The 15,213-nt window shown below is 38.2% G+C and overlaps 2 protein-coding genes across 3 annotated transcripts; one reads left to right on the forward strand and one right to left on the reverse strand.

Moving 5' to 3' along the window:
• Positions 1–526: 526 nt before the first annotated feature.
• zc3hc1 (zinc finger, C3HC-type containing 1) lies at positions 527–4,524 on the reverse strand. 2 transcript variants are annotated; one of them, XM_004548246.3, is made up of 10 exons: positions 4,340–4,524; positions 3,732–3,834; positions 3,461–3,611; positions 3,231–3,314; positions 2,985–3,112; positions 2,669–2,808; positions 2,284–2,554; positions 1,913–2,110; positions 1,440–1,652; positions 527–1,333 (listed from the first exon to the last, which is right to left on the reverse strand). In XM_004548246.3, exons 1-10 carry the CDS (start codon positions 4,471–4,473, stop codon positions 1,259–1,261), a joined length of 1,497 nt encoding a protein of 498 aa, XP_004548303.1. In that variant the 5' UTR covers positions 4,474–4,524; the 3' UTR covers positions 527–1,258. The 2 variants fall into 2 exon arrangements, with proteins under 2 accessions (XP_004548303.1, XP_004548304.1); XM_004548247.4 differs by lacking the exon at positions 4,340–4,524 and adding an exon at positions 4,186–4,318.
• A 1,802-nt stretch (positions 4,525–6,326) lies between these two features.
• klhdc10 (kelch domain containing 10) lies at positions 6,327–15,046 on the forward strand. Its single transcript, XM_004548245.3, has 9 exons — positions 6,327–6,568; positions 9,342–9,563; positions 9,718–9,872; positions 9,989–10,137; positions 10,592–10,676; positions 11,094–11,160; positions 11,249–11,296; positions 11,414–11,553; positions 12,814–15,046. The coding sequence occupies exons 1-9, from the start codon at positions 6,478–6,480 to the stop codon at positions 13,021–13,023; spliced, it is 1,167 nt and encodes a 388-aa protein (XP_004548302.1). The 5' UTR covers positions 6,327–6,477; the 3' UTR covers positions 13,024–15,046.
• The last annotated feature ends 167 nt before the right edge of the window (positions 15,047–15,213 follow it).

Consider the following 15,213-nt stretch of genomic DNA (forward strand, 5'->3'; position numbering starts at 1 on the left):
AGCAGTGGCTCAGCTCCTCCAGATTGTCACCCCCACATGTTGGCTGTCAGGACTTGCACCCCAAAATGTCTGGCAAGACCGACAGTCCATTTCAAGAACAGTGAATGTTTTTGGGGGGGAGGGGGGCATCAGTCTTGTGATTCATTTCTGTTAACTGACTAAGTTCCCCCAGAGTTATGCGAAGCTGAAATATACCTCATATCTTATTTATAGAATACAAACAAGACTTAATCTAGGGAAAGAATAAATAAAATGGTCATGGCTAAAAATACCACTTCTACAAGACCACAATACCTATCCATCTATCTATACATAAATACACTCATGCACATAAACACACTTCAGCAAATAAAATTAAAATAAACTTAAAAAAACACATTCCAAAAAAAAATCTTTGTGAAGCAGAGCCATCTGACACATTTGTACTGTGTGCATTTTTCTTGGATTTACAATATAATTTCATAAATTTTTTGACTGGCCTTATCTTACAAATCTCAGAAGAACGACATGCAAAGTAAAACAAACATTCAGAAGAGCAATTTATTAAACCCTTTTAGGAGCGTCTACAAAGACAAAGGTACATGCAAGATAGTGAGAACTGCATCGGTAACGAAATATCACAGAAAATCAAGAATTTCAAACCGGGTAGCACGGATGAGAAAAAACAAAACATCACTACTCCAAAAAGATTCTGCTCTCTTCGAGGACAGCTATTGTATCCATCTGGTGTTTAAGCAAAACAATACACACATAAGTACTTCCTCACAGTCTTTTTTTTTTTTGCTAATCTGAGGTTAATGTTTACTGCTCTTGCAAAGAACTCAAAATACGATAAAGGTAAACATCATCTTTCCAGTGTAGAGCCATGTGGCCCTTTCTCATGATCTTCTATATTCCACAAAAATCCAGACCATCACGTTGTCATCAAGGACTACCAAAGCAGACTTTGTGGTCATGTGGATGGCGGTACACATCCCAAATCTTTTGTAGCCGAACTGAAATGTTTTTTAAAAAGCCACAGCATTCATTCATTCACATTTTTTACTGTTTACTGGGAACACATTCATTTGTCTAATGACACAATGAACCTTATTTGTCCTTGACAAACACTGAACAGAAACAAGACCTCAATTGATGGCTTACATTTAATAACACTTGACACTCCTGTCAATTCATAATATGGATTCTGTACCACAAACAAGAGTGCAGGTCAGTTCATCACTTCAGTGTTGCAATGCTGTTTTTGTTTGCAAAGAGTCTACTGAGATGGCGAAGAGGAAACCTGCCACTGTCGGAATATAGCAAACACCCTTTTAGATTTGTCACGGGGGCCCTGGAAGAAAAAACAAACAAACAAAGCAAAAATCTGTAAATCTATCATATTCATGTCTGATGACTCTTTTTTTATGAAATATAAATATTTGAACTTTTTGTCTTGCCTGTGCTGGACTGCCTTCGTCTATACTGGAGTTCTTCTTCATGGGCATGAGGAGGTCCAGAGCAGCTTTCCAGCCCTGCTGATAAAGTCCTGAACCTTTTTCTGAAAAAGGGATAGCCCCAGGATCCACATTCTCCTTTCCTACGGAGATCCAGGGACACCATTCCCTGTGCTGAGCTAAGGGGTCAAATACATTCTTGGGCAAGGGCCCATCCTGAAATAAGAGATAGTAAGTCAACATTTGTATTATACACCTCTGCCTTAAAAAAGGGAATGTTTGTCTTTCATGTTTTAATTTAACAAAATTTCTAACTGAAATGTAAACCAAACAAAATACTCAAATTACTCTTGAAACACTGGCTGAATAACCAGGCAGGACTGTACGGATTCCCTCAGATAAAGTCTGATGCCATCATTTAAAAAAAAAAACCACAACAAAAACAAACAAAAAACCTCAGTAATGTTAGTTCTTACTAGACCACCAGCTGATGAGAGGCACAGGCGCTTTGGAGGCAGGCTAGTAGTGCCGTCAGTCCCTGAGCCATCTCCCTGTCCTCTACTGCGAGTTGCGGGCCTCTTGCCCCTCGTCAAAGGGCTTGGCAGTTCTTCGCTGGGGCTAGGTGAGTCTCTGCTCCGGGCACGCAAGGCCACTGGGGAGGAGGTACCCTCTCCCTGTAACATACACCAAGACAGCATAGAAGCAGCTTAGTATATTCTGAAGTTTACATTCACTTGTTCTAATTGAACGGATTAATAAGCGTGCATCATAGCTTGTGCACAGCGTGGTTCAGTGTTTTTCCAGCTAATGGCACAGCTCGGGAAATACGCCTGGTCCTCCTCCTTACCTGGTCAGAGCGGGTGGAGTCCTGGCTCCGCAGCTTCATGCGACAAGGAGTTGTAGCAGGGCTCGGTGAGGTGGAAGTCGAATGCTCTCCCTGACCATCATTTGGGGTTGCTGAAGCAGGACTGGTTGCCCGAACAGGGGTGCCCAGTGTATTTGTTGAATTGTCTGCTTCACCTCCCATTCCCTCCATCTGATGGAAATTCCACAAGCCCACCTTGCGCATACAGTAGGAGCAGGTGAGGATCGGCAGGCTCATGGCGTGCAGAGCAGGACTAAGATGGAGAAAAACACTTTTTTGTCCCATGTTTCTAAATTTTCACGCAACTTTTAATGTCAGCATATGACAACACTGATTTCTATGAAAGGAGTTTCGAGTTACATCTCACCTTGCTGCCCAACCGCAGAGAGAAACAATACATGCTGCCATCTGGATAGCTAAAGGCTCAGAGCAAGGAGTCTCTCCCATTCTTTTTTGTTCTTCCTCAATCACCTGCAGCATACTGCTGATAACGTCCTCTGTCAAAGACTGCAAGGAAAGAGTGGCCAATAAGTATAGGTGAAGGAGTGACTCAGACAACTGTTTCTATAATCTCGATAATGCATTCTTTTAAGTGTATTCTCTAATGTAAATAATATGTATAATGCTTTAAACAGCACTGAAGTCAGTATCCTAAAAAGGCTGAAGCCCTTCTGCAGCTTCACCATAGACTTCAGCTGCTCCGGTTTCATTGCTGGCAGCTGCTGTGCAAGGAGACAGGCGCTCTGGAAGCGCTCCAAAAAGGCAGCAAGAAGTGTCGATGGTTCACAGGCTGGAACAAGCCAGAAACGCTCTGAAATAAAAGCAACATTTACCATGATCATTACATGGACAAAAAAGAAAATCAAAGTTTATTCAAGGCAAATTACTTTTGCTGATATATACGTTTTATGCAAAATGCTTGCTCCCACCTGGACATGGAAAGTCAGGCCAAGGACAAAACTTTTCATGCTGTGTCTGAAGCTGCCTTGATATCTCTGCAATGCGGCTTTCATCTGTTTAAAAGAGGAGATGTGCTTCAATTTAAAAAAAAAAAATTTTGGCAGCCCAACAATATCAACCTAACCTTGCCAAAAAACCCCAAAACAACCTGTTTGTCCTCTAGTGTTGTTATTGTGCAGTTGCTTTAAGTTTCACTCACATTTTTCAAAGTCTAAAGTTGGCTGCAAGGATGCACATAGGAAAGCCTGGCAGCTGCAGCACTTGAGCATATCACAGCCAACACTGATCCAGCCATATCTGGCACACATCAAAGGGGAAAGTATGCGTGGTTTGCCTGCCCATTTCAAACAGTGCGGCGCTAAGGGAAACTTCAACTTACATACAGCAAGGACATGTAATAATAACAACATAACATAAAAACAAGAACTAAGATGGCTCATACTGATTCAAAATGAGGGAAAAAAGGATATTGAATAGGATTCCACTCTTGAGAAAAAGGCTTCTTTGTTCGTTGCTTCGCAAGGTGCTTGAGAGTTGCTTTTCACTTCCAGCACATTCAAATCCCCTTGTACACTGAAATCATCAAAAAGGGGAAAACACATCTTCAGTATGCAGTTTTATTTACATGATTGATAAAACAAATATAACTGGTTAAAGCTATGCGTACTTCACGTTATATGTTTCCTATTTTCATTTTTTAATCGCACACTACTGAATAGAATCGATTCGTTTAACCTAATGATGGAAGCAAAACCGCAAACTTGCAAAGTAAGGAGTTACTACCAAACTTAAGGTCCCCACCCCCTCTTATCTCTAACTGTACACAGTGGCGACAATTCAGATGCTACCATAACAAACTTGCCCGATGAATACAACAATGAAAGCACAAAGGCGTGCCAGTTCCTAGCTTAGATGCATCCAAACCTGCGGAATCTCATCCGTCTTCTCGTTATGCTGACTGAATGAAGCTAAAAGTACAGCTAGCTAAGTGGCTAGGCAAACTAGCTAGCGCCAACTTGTTCTCCGTCTTTTTAAATTGAACCATGAGCGCTCTCTGATTAAAAAAAAAGAATCGCACCTGTTGGAACCCACGCCTGTTGACGACACCCCCTCATTGAGAATTTCACGAACTTTTTCCGGGGAAACAATAGCAGACTTGTTGTGATTAGAATTGCCGAGACGATCCCCACGACTGCCGCCGAGAGTCGCCATGATCGGCTCTGCGGTCCCACGGAAAATACACCCTGAAACCGACAGTTCCGCTTCGTGATGCTGCAAGACCACAGCGCTGCAACAACATCACTTCTTCACCGTGAACATAGCTTAAATTTCAGAAGCGTAATTCCGTAAGGCTAAATTCATAGATTGACTGTTATTAATGTTTAAATGTAAAGAATTATTTATTTGGTATTTAATATAAAAAAAATTTGGGATTTAAAATGTACTTTTTTGTGTGTTTTTAACATTATTATTTTTACTTTTTAAATTTAATTTAAATTTAATTTTACTTTTTAAATTTAATTTAATTTCTTAAATTTTTTAAAATTTCTTTAGGGTTAGGGTTAAAATTTTACTTTTTAAATTTGTATTTTATTATGGATCTTTTGTTAAATGTTGTTATACAGATGCAATAAACTGCAATAAATATGCATACAAAATTCCCCCTTCTGAATTTATTTTTTTGGGCAATATTACACTGTAAGATTAGTAATCCATTAATATCTTCTGCTGTAGTTTGAAGTGGAGGCTTCTTAAGACACCATATGATGCTGTGTAGTTTGTTGTAGAATAAAGAGCTACATAAATTAAATTTCAAATAAGTAATAGCTCTAACACAAATGTAATGAAAACATGAATATTTTCAACTATAAGGTATGCTATATAGACAAAAACAAAGTCGCTTTGAAGAAATTCTTATTTGGTGGAGATTTGTTTTGCAACACATCCCACTAGATACTGTTATTAGCTCAATTTTTAGAATATTGCATCACCAGATAGTAGGAAAATGTGTCTCTGTTCAAGCCAGCACAGTTCTACTTTATGATCTGGAGGCATTTGAGTAAGAATGATGCGTTCTGAGGGCCCAGCATTGTCCCAATATATTTTCATCGAGGACTTTTGGATAAAAGCAGAAACATTTTTGTCCCATCTTGCTTATCTGACCATATTTTTAACATTAGGGAAGAAAATACTAAAGATATTAGTGATTGAAATTATTGACTAAAAGTATTACATTAAATTTTACATACATGCCATCGCCTACATCACCTGCTCACTGATTTTCAACTCTCCTCCTAATCTAGTTTCCACATCTCTCACTCTGTCTTTATGGTCTGGGTCATCAACTTTCTAAACTCTGTTTTTACTACAGCTCTGCACATCACCTTTGTTCTTGAAAATCATTACCACTCGACTTATTCTCCATTCCTTAGGCATGTTCTCCAAGACTGTGTTAAACAATCTGGTCAAAAGCCCTCTGTCTTAAACATCTCCAGGTATGTCTTTAATAGCTGCCCCCAATTCTTACTACTCATCCTCTGCACTTCCTGATTCACTAACTGTATTTTCTCCAACTGAAAGCACATGAATAGAAAACAAAGTAAGACCTAAAACTGAACCTTATGGTGCACCACAGGTGATGTGATCTCTAGATAATGAATAGCTGCCCATGGTGACAGTTTTTTTTAATGGTTTGTTTGTTTCTCCCCCCAAACATAAGAATGCCACTTCATGTTCTAAATGATAATCTGTCTCCACTCTCAGTTGTTAAAAGAAGGTAATTGGTAACCTTGACTAGGTCTGTACAGTGCAAGCAATAACAACATTTTTTTTTCATTATTTGTATTTTTAATATGTGCATATATATATATATATATATATATATATATATATATATATATATATATATATATATATATATATATATATATATATATATATATATAGCCTGGGAACGCATTTTGGGCCATCCACACTCCAAGTAAAACTGTTGTGTTGTGGATACATACCGGCAAGCGCCGCCCCGCCCACATCTAATGACGCAACGTCCTAATAACGAGTCCAGTGATTGGCCAAGTCCAATCCACAGCGGGGGGAGGTAACGTTTGTGGATGTCTTCCAAACTGACTGAAACGTAAAATGATTCTACGGCTCTTATGAGATGTTGTTTTTATTTGACGTGCCATTCTCCGTGACTGGATTGTAAAGGGGGAGACGATGTCGGACGCCGAATGTGCTCACAGTCCAGACCAGCTGAATAAATTCCAGAAATTGACAGGCCGGCCGCCGCACGGTGTGACGTTAGCAGGTCGGTCAAAAACATTAGCAAGATATGCTAACGACGTTACGCTTTACCTGGACGTTATCATGTTTGTACAGTCAAATTGAGTCTGTGTCATTTACATCAGCTGCTTGTTACTTTGAGTCAGGAATTTTAAACTTTGACTTTACTCGTGATATTTTAAAGCATTACATTCAGGCTAGCAACATCCCGCAATTCTGTTTGATTATCTTTTGATGTGTTGGGTGCGATCCTATCTAAGCTAACAGGAGAAAATGGCACATAATACTTTTGCATAGAGCTTTATCGGCTGCAGTGTGCTACAGTAAATGTTCTAATATCGGCTGGAGTGGATTTCATGGATTTAAGGTTTTATTTATAACAATTTGAAGGTTTAAGCTTTGTGTGTATCTGTGGTTTATGCTGAGGGTTGATAAAATATTTGATGGTTTAAGCGGATCACAGAGCCATGTCCACTAACATGTTTAAAGCTCTTATTAGGTATGTTCTCAGTCATGGAGAGATGTGTTACATCTATATTTTCCAGCAACGTATAGCGAGGATAACTTCAGTATAACCTCTACTGGTCAAAAAACTAAAAACTAAAACCCAAACATATCTGAGCTGATCTATTGTGTGTATAAAATTTTCAAAGAATAGACTGCTCTTTGGTTGCTAGTTATTTCCTCTTATGCCTGTGGTAGATCCTAAGTTGAGATCCTGTATACTTTTGTGTTTTACAGATACAAGCTGGTCAGGAAAGGGAAATTCTGCAGTGCAAAGACCAAAACTGGTCACTCTAACGGATGCTGACATAGATCTACAGAGAAATATTATCTTGATGACTGATAAAATACTTATATTGTAGTTTTATTGCTCATATGAAGTTTTACAAGACAGTAGGAGCAAATAGGTGCCATAGTGTGCCTGAGTATTGATGAAACTACAATGAGTAGAAGATGGACTACAAAACGCACATCCTCCTTCACCACAACATGTTCTGACCCTTTTGTTTTATGGAGGTCTTATAAAAGAGAACAGTCTGTGGAAAAACTCACTGTAGGCTTAAAAAGAAGAAAAATCTAGGGCCAGGTGTACTAACGTCTACAGCAGCACAAACCCTTCTTTTGACATTAAAAAGCTGCTGGATTTACGAAAGAGACTAAGTGTCAGTATGTGAACAGGAGGGGTTTTTTGAGGCTGGTATTATGCCAAATGTATTTGTATTTTCACTTTCAGGAGGAGAATATTTAAATGAGTCACACCAGTGTAAATTACAAAGTCTTCGGAACACAATTTACTGCAAATTGCACAAACTTTAGTGCTGGAAAAAAAAAAAGTTGTGTTTGGAAAAAAAATTGCGTGCGTGTTTAGAGGCAAACCCCATTTGTTGAATCTGTAACTAATAAAAGGTTTGGGGAGTTAAATTAATGCTTAAATGTTGCAATGTGCTATTAAAACTAAAAGGCGAAGTGCGCATTCACGCACATGGGATAGTAACATAGCAACTGAGATGGCTCATCATCTGACTGTAAATGATGTTTTGTGGTCTTTTGCGCATGGTACAGGTCAGCTGTTCCACACAGATTTCAGGTTTATAGGGCGGGACAGTTTTTAATAATGCAGTTCTCCTCTGGATCAATCTTGCGCTGCACCTGAGTCCTAATCATTAGACCCCTTTGCACAGTGCTGAGAAATAACTCTTCTGATAGAAGAGTTATTTCTTATATAAAAAGCATATTCACTTTTATTCAGCCTCGTCTCATTTATCATGATTGCCTTGCTGTTTTCAGAGGAAAAAAAATTATATGAAACCTGAGCTTAAACTGGATTATTTTAGTTAGCAGGCATGCAGCGCTTTGCCTTCCTCTGGATTTTTAAGCCACTAATTTGCATTATTTCTACAAAAAGTTGTTTTTTCTTTTTACTGAGGTGAACTGGCTGCATCTTTATATATAAATTACAGCACATTGTTAGTAAATTACCCTGTAACTGCGGCTTCACAGTAATTTGCCTCAATTAGTATATCTATCCAATAGCATTTAAAAAATTAAATATAAGAAAATAGGATTTTTTTTAATCTTCTGTGTAACTCCTTTCCTCCTCTCTGTTAAGGATTTATGCAACTGCATTAAAATTCGCTCCATCCATCATGTATCCCAGCTGACCTGTTGTAAAAATTATTTATGGTAATCCTAAAGACTGCAATACAGCCAAGGAAATTAGTAATGAATGCTGATTATACTGAACCTTAAGCACATTCTTATCAGTTAACATAGATCATAATCTTGAGCTTATATAGCGTTCTTGGTCTAACGCCTTTACGTTTCTTCCCAAGTTCCAGTAAATGTCATACAACGACTCTTGTAATGCAGAATTTCTCATAGTTATGAATATGAAAGTTGACATGTTATGTATATAACCGGTGGAGCATTAGTCAGGTTGGAGCTATAACTAGTCTTAAGTTCTAAAAAACGTTTGACTTTTTAGATGCATATGCAGATTATACTCTAACGCTTTAATTGATTTGATTGCTGGGTGATATGACCACGGCATATCACTGTTATTACAAGTACTTGTATTACTTTTGGATAATGTTTTTTATATACCTTTTTTTTTTCTGTCAGTTTAAAAAAAAAAAAAAAAAAGTTTGTTTCATCTGGTAAAGCAGTGTCAAAGTCCAAATCATGCATAAAATTAAGAGCAGCATTTAGCTCAAGTAGTAGCTTTTTGGTATGATGGATGGTACTCCTCATCGTCATTTTTAGGCTTTGATTGTTTATTTTTTTTCTGTTTCCAGGGCATCGCACACCACCTGCCCGCAGTGGGCACCGCTGCGTCGCTGACAACACTAACCTGTATGTGTTTGGTGGGTACAACCCTGACTACGATGAGTCAGGAGGCTCAGAAAATGAAGACTATCCACTTTTCAGGGAGCTATGGAGGTATCATTTTGCAACAGGCTGCTGGCAGCAGATCCGAACAGAGGGCTACATGCCCACAGAGCTGGCATCAATGTCAGGTGAAGCATTGTGTATTTAGTACTTCTGAACATTTTACTAGTGTTTACACATTGTTGGTATTTCATACCCCCACCCCCAAAAAAACCAAACAAACAAACAAAAAAAAACAAAACACATATGAAAATCAAATTTGGTGTTGCTGTTTTTCTGCAGCTGTTTTGCACGGTAACAACCTCCTGGTGTTTGGGGGCACCGGAATCCCCTTTGGTGAAAATAATGGCAACGACGTTCACGTTTGTAACGTGAAGTACAAACGATGGTCGCTGCTCAACTGTCGAGGGAAGAAGCCCAACAGAATCTATGGACAGGTAGCCACAGAAATCAGTCGTCCTCCTTTCTGACGACCACATTCAAATTAGAAAAATTTGTACGTAAAATTTTTGTTTCAGTGTTTTATCTGCCATTTCATACTTTCTGCCTCCAGGCAATGGTTATTATAAACGGCTTCCTGTACGTGTTTGGAGGGACAACAGGTTATATCTACAGCACAGACCTACACAGGCTGGACCTGACCACAAGAGAGTGGATCCACCTTAAGCCCAACAACCCTCCCGATGACCTGCCCGAGGAGCGGTATGATGATAGAGGAGTTTAGCATTAGGGGTGGGGGGGATATTTTGTTTGGCAATATTGTATCAATACAGGGAAACCAAATATCAATATTTTATAGAATACAATAAATTTCTCTGCAGTTCACTGCTGTATTATCAGAAACAGATTGGATATAATTGCCACTTTGACCCCATTCAATTGCCGACTGATTCCGTCTTATGTTAACATTTATGGCAGGTTATAGTGACATTGTTGGTATGCTTGAAAATCATTTTGCAAGCAAAAAAGAATTATTAATAATAATTGGGCGACCGTGGCTCAGGGGGTTGGGAAGTGCATCTGTAACTGGAAGGTCGCCGGAATTATTATTGCAGAATCAATATTGTATCGCGAGTGAAGTTTTCTGATAACATATCTCTTTCCATCTCTACTAGTATTAAAATGTTAAAATTCCTTGTCATGGTGTGTTTCACAGATATAGGCATGAAATAGCACATGATGGACAGAGGATCTATATTCTGGGAGGAGGAACTTCCTGGACATCATATCCTTTAGATAAGGTACTGTACCACTGAAAGATTTTATATACCCTCAAGTAACTTGTCACCAGCTAAGGTTCCAGCTAAGGAAAATCCATGTCCCTGGTGTATTCATAGTCTTAGTCTAAAGTCTAGTCTTTTTTTGAACTCCCTAGGATTTGTTTAGTGTGCCAATGGTAAAAAGAGAAGAAACAAAACTCTGGTTTTACAAAAAAAAATAAAAAATCTGTACACTACTACTAAAAAAGCATATAAAAATGCTAGCATTAGTCATTGTTTATATATCTGTACTTCTACGCAAAAGCTGATCAGATGATTTGGAAATATTTTGAATTTATCAGTAGAAGTGTCTTCCATCTTGATAATTGTCCAAGTCTGTCATTTTTCACACATGTCACTTTTTAAAATGTTTTTTTTAATTTTTTTTATTTATTTAAGATACATGCTTATAATCTGGAAACCAATTCCTGGGAGGAGATTACAACTAAACCTCATGAAAAGATAGGTTTGTATACTTCACATCATGATTAACTGTAAGCCTGTGCTATCCTTAACAGTAGTGCACTTTGCTAAAATATCTGTGCTTTTGACAGGCTATCCTGCTCCTCGAAGGTGCCATAGCTGCGTGCAGATACGCAACGGTGAGGCCTGCTATACCAAAGAACATATTTCTGTATAGCCAGTATCACTTATTAAGCACTGTAATTTCATACTACATCCTCTCATTCTAATGTTTTTATCTGCTTTTTCTATTGTAGATGTATTTATCTGTGGAGGCTACAATGGGGAATTGATATTAGCTGATCTGTGGAAAATCAACCTTCAGACTTTCCAGTGGAGCAAACTACCAGCAGTGATGCCCGAGCCAGCCTACTTTCACTGTGCTGCTGTTACCCCAGTTAGTACAATACCATTTCTTTGGATCAGTCTAAATTTCAAAGTAGCAAAATTACCTTAGTACTCACCAAACTCAGAATATAAATGTATACACAGAAGGTGAAATTACATGTTAGATAAGCTGTCGTGGGTTCCTAGCATATACTATATAAAAAGATGGACAAAGCCATGGTGACGTCACCTTCTGGTTTGCAGATTCTCTCTGTAAAGCCTCTAGCTGATGCATCTGTTTGTAAATCCAAATATGACAAACTGTGAGGACAGTGCTTACAGCAATCTGTCCATCACAGAGGAGTGATGCCCTAAAGCGCAGCATGGTTTATCAAACCGTTTTGCAAAATATATATAATTTACAAAGTGAATATCATTCTGGTATAAATAAATAATGAAACTGGTTATTTCATTATGTAAATATTTATACTATGAGGAAAATATTTACAGAAATGTTGAAAATGTTGTAAATCCAATAAAAAGCAGGGTCATTTTCTTCTTTAAAAAAAAGAGGGGAAAATATGAGTCTTATACAATCATCCCTATCCTGACTGTTAGTAAATATGAGGTTTTAGGCTTCACATTTCAGAACTTGAGGCTACTTGACAATTTTGACATTGATGCACATTATTGATCAATTGTGGAGCTGTAGTAACTACAGAGGGAAGGAGTTTACGAGTGATGCCGTGAAGCTATGAGAATGAGTTGTGGAGGCTAGGTTAAGAAGATAGGTAACGATCAGTGAGCTGCAGAATGGCTTCACACCAATAAAGAGCTCTACAGATGCAATGTTTGCTTTGAGAGTGTTGATGCAGAAGTATTAAGGAGGAGGACTTGCACTTTATGGATCTAGATAAAACATTAAGTTATGGTGCCAAGAGAGGATCAGTATTACTGCATGAACCCAGGAGTGGCAGAAATATGAGAGGGTGCTGCAAGACATGTGGTGAGGTGTGATAGATAGTTTCAATGTGTGGATGAGACCAGTGATTGGCTCTAAGCCCCTGATGATGGCTGTTTTTTGTCTATATTTGTGGACATCTAATTTTGTTTTTGATGTTATAGTTATTATATGGAACCGTCCTCTTAAAATAAAAATAAAAAACTGTTGGTGATCCAGAAGGTGCAAGGAGAACCTAATGAAAAGATTTTGTTTGTTACCAGTTGGATAATCAATGATGACATTGAAGAAGTTTAGAAGCCTGAACCTTGTTAAGCTGTATACACTGTAAAATGTACCTTTTCCCCATCTCTTTTGTTTTGTACCCAGGCTGGCTGCATGTACATCCATGGTGGTGTGGTGAACATCCATGAGAACAAGAGAACTGGCTCTCTGTTCAAGATCTGGCTGACTGTGCCCAGCCTGTTGGAGCTATGCTGGGAGAAGCTCCTCAAGGCCTTTCCCCACCTTTCTTCACTCCCCACCATGCAGCTGCTCAACCTGGGCCTCACACAGGAACTCACTGAACGTTTGAAATAGACTTAGCGGAGCAAGAACACGTAAAATGGAAGGGACAGCGAGGAGAGCGGCTCAGTACAAAATTGAATTCACAGGAAGTCTTAGGGTGACCCAAGCCCCGCCCTGCCCTCCCGCCTGACGTAGCCTCGCCTTAAAACCAAAAACAATGGGATGCCTTTTTCTTTTGTTTTTCTTCCTTTTTTTTTATAGTTAAAGTGATGAAGAACAGAGTATATGTGGAATGTTTTATGGATTTTACTCAAGACCCTGTCCCCCCCCACTGGTCCCTGCACTTGTGTCAAACTAATACAGTCATGGTTTTCATCAAACAGCTGGAAATGGTTTATTTTGCCCCAGCATGAAGTCAAACACTGTTTTCTCCCATTGTTTGTTTGTTTGTTTGTTTGTTTTTTGTCCAAATCGGCATTATCTGGTAATTTTAAAAGTTCAGTGTGAATGACGAATGCATGTATATTAAAATGAAATCACTTTTTATGGGGGAGGGTGGGGTAGCTTCGTGAACTGATGTTGCAGTTTGCACATTTTTGTCTTACACATTTGTGGACATTTGGTTTTTTGTTTTTGTCATCTTTAAAAAAAAAAAAAAATTCTTCATGCAGAGGCGACGATAGTATTGACATCAGTCTGAAACAGTGGCAGATGGTGGTTTGAACCATGGCGGTGTTTTTTGCACATTTTAGCCAATTTAATACAATTCCCTATCTAATATATAATTTTCATTTCTACTGACCTGTTGTAGAGTTTTAGATTATTGTGAATGTTTTTGTGACTTCCTCACTGGCCTTTTTATTTCACTTTACTCTCTAAGGTTCATTGATCAGCCAATTACAATAACCTTTCTCTGAGCTTTTAATGTCAAAGTGGATCATTGCATAACTTTGACTGTAAGTAATCTTAAATTTCCAGTTTCTCCAAATTATTTTTATATCTTAAAAAACAAAAAGACATGCCATCTGCCTGGGATATAAAAGCATTCAAATCCTAAAAAATGAAATTAGTGCATGCCGTGAAAAGAGTCTTATGTTATTTGTGGTGAATTGCCTAAAACATGCAGAAACACTGTGCTGTTCATTGGCATGTAAGGAAGTTTTAAATGCTGGTTTTGCCTGTGTCTGGACCTCTGTAGTTCCTGTATTGTTCATTATACATCATATTGCAGCCTAGTCTGGAGATGAAATTGAAGCGAGGTGGGTATGTTCAAGATAATTTATTATTTTCTTTCCCTTTTCATTGTGTTTGCTTGCAGGTTTCATTTGTAAACCAAACCATGCTACACATCACTGTGAATTTGGTGCTTAAAAAAAAAAAAATATATATATATATATATATCTATATATAGATATATTTAAGATGATTATATTTGAATAAAGACTTGATTCTGTTTAAAATTTTACTCCCTCTTTGTTTAAGACACATGATGCACAGGGAGTTGCTTCAGTAGCAGGCTTACACGAACATCTGTTTATACTGCAGTGCCTTTCTCCCAAACTGATATTGAGGTTTGACAAATAGAGGCAGATATTTGCATGTTTAGACAAAATTCTTAGACTTACAAGTAAATTAAAAGTCCCATAATTGCATATTGTGACATGTTGCTGGCCAAGATTGTAATTTTATATCCTGTAATCTTAAAAACCAAGTGTTTAAATAAAATATGTTCATGTTTACAGATGCCAAATAATATTCACCTTCAAAATGTGATTATGACAAGATCCCATATGTATTTTTTAATATACATATGATGGGATGTTGCCAGATGGTTTGGTCACATATGCATGAGTCTGCCTGCATTATTTTTACCTTGTTCCTTTTTCTTCTGCTTTTCCCCCTTTGCTGTTCCAAATTACTGATGCATGATGTCATTACCTGCTTCCCCCCCCCCCCCCCCCCCTTTTTTTTTTTTTAATAACATCAAATCGTTACTTTGGGACACAGTTTTACAGGTGACCCCGAAAATGTTGTACACTGGGCTTGTATGAGTGTCGTGTTAAGAGGTCTCTAAATAAAGGCGTTCTGTAAAGAGCTCTCTGTCCCCCCCAGTTTTCTTTCCTGTACTAATGCTTAGCATGACGCACACTAGAATTGTCCAGTGTAAGACTCTTGCATGGATCGTTGCTGCCACTTTTATTCTTTTATTCAAAGTGCTTTTATTCAAAGTCCACAATAGATCAAAGTCATACATCCCTGTAT

The sequence above is a fragment of the Maylandia zebra genome, linkage group LG17, assembly GCF_041146795.1.
Source record: "Maylandia zebra isolate NMK-2024a linkage group LG17, Mzebra_GT3a, whole genome shotgun sequence".
In the NCBI taxonomy this organism is placed as follows: Eukaryota; Metazoa; Chordata; class Actinopteri; order Cichliformes; family Cichlidae; genus Maylandia; species Maylandia zebra.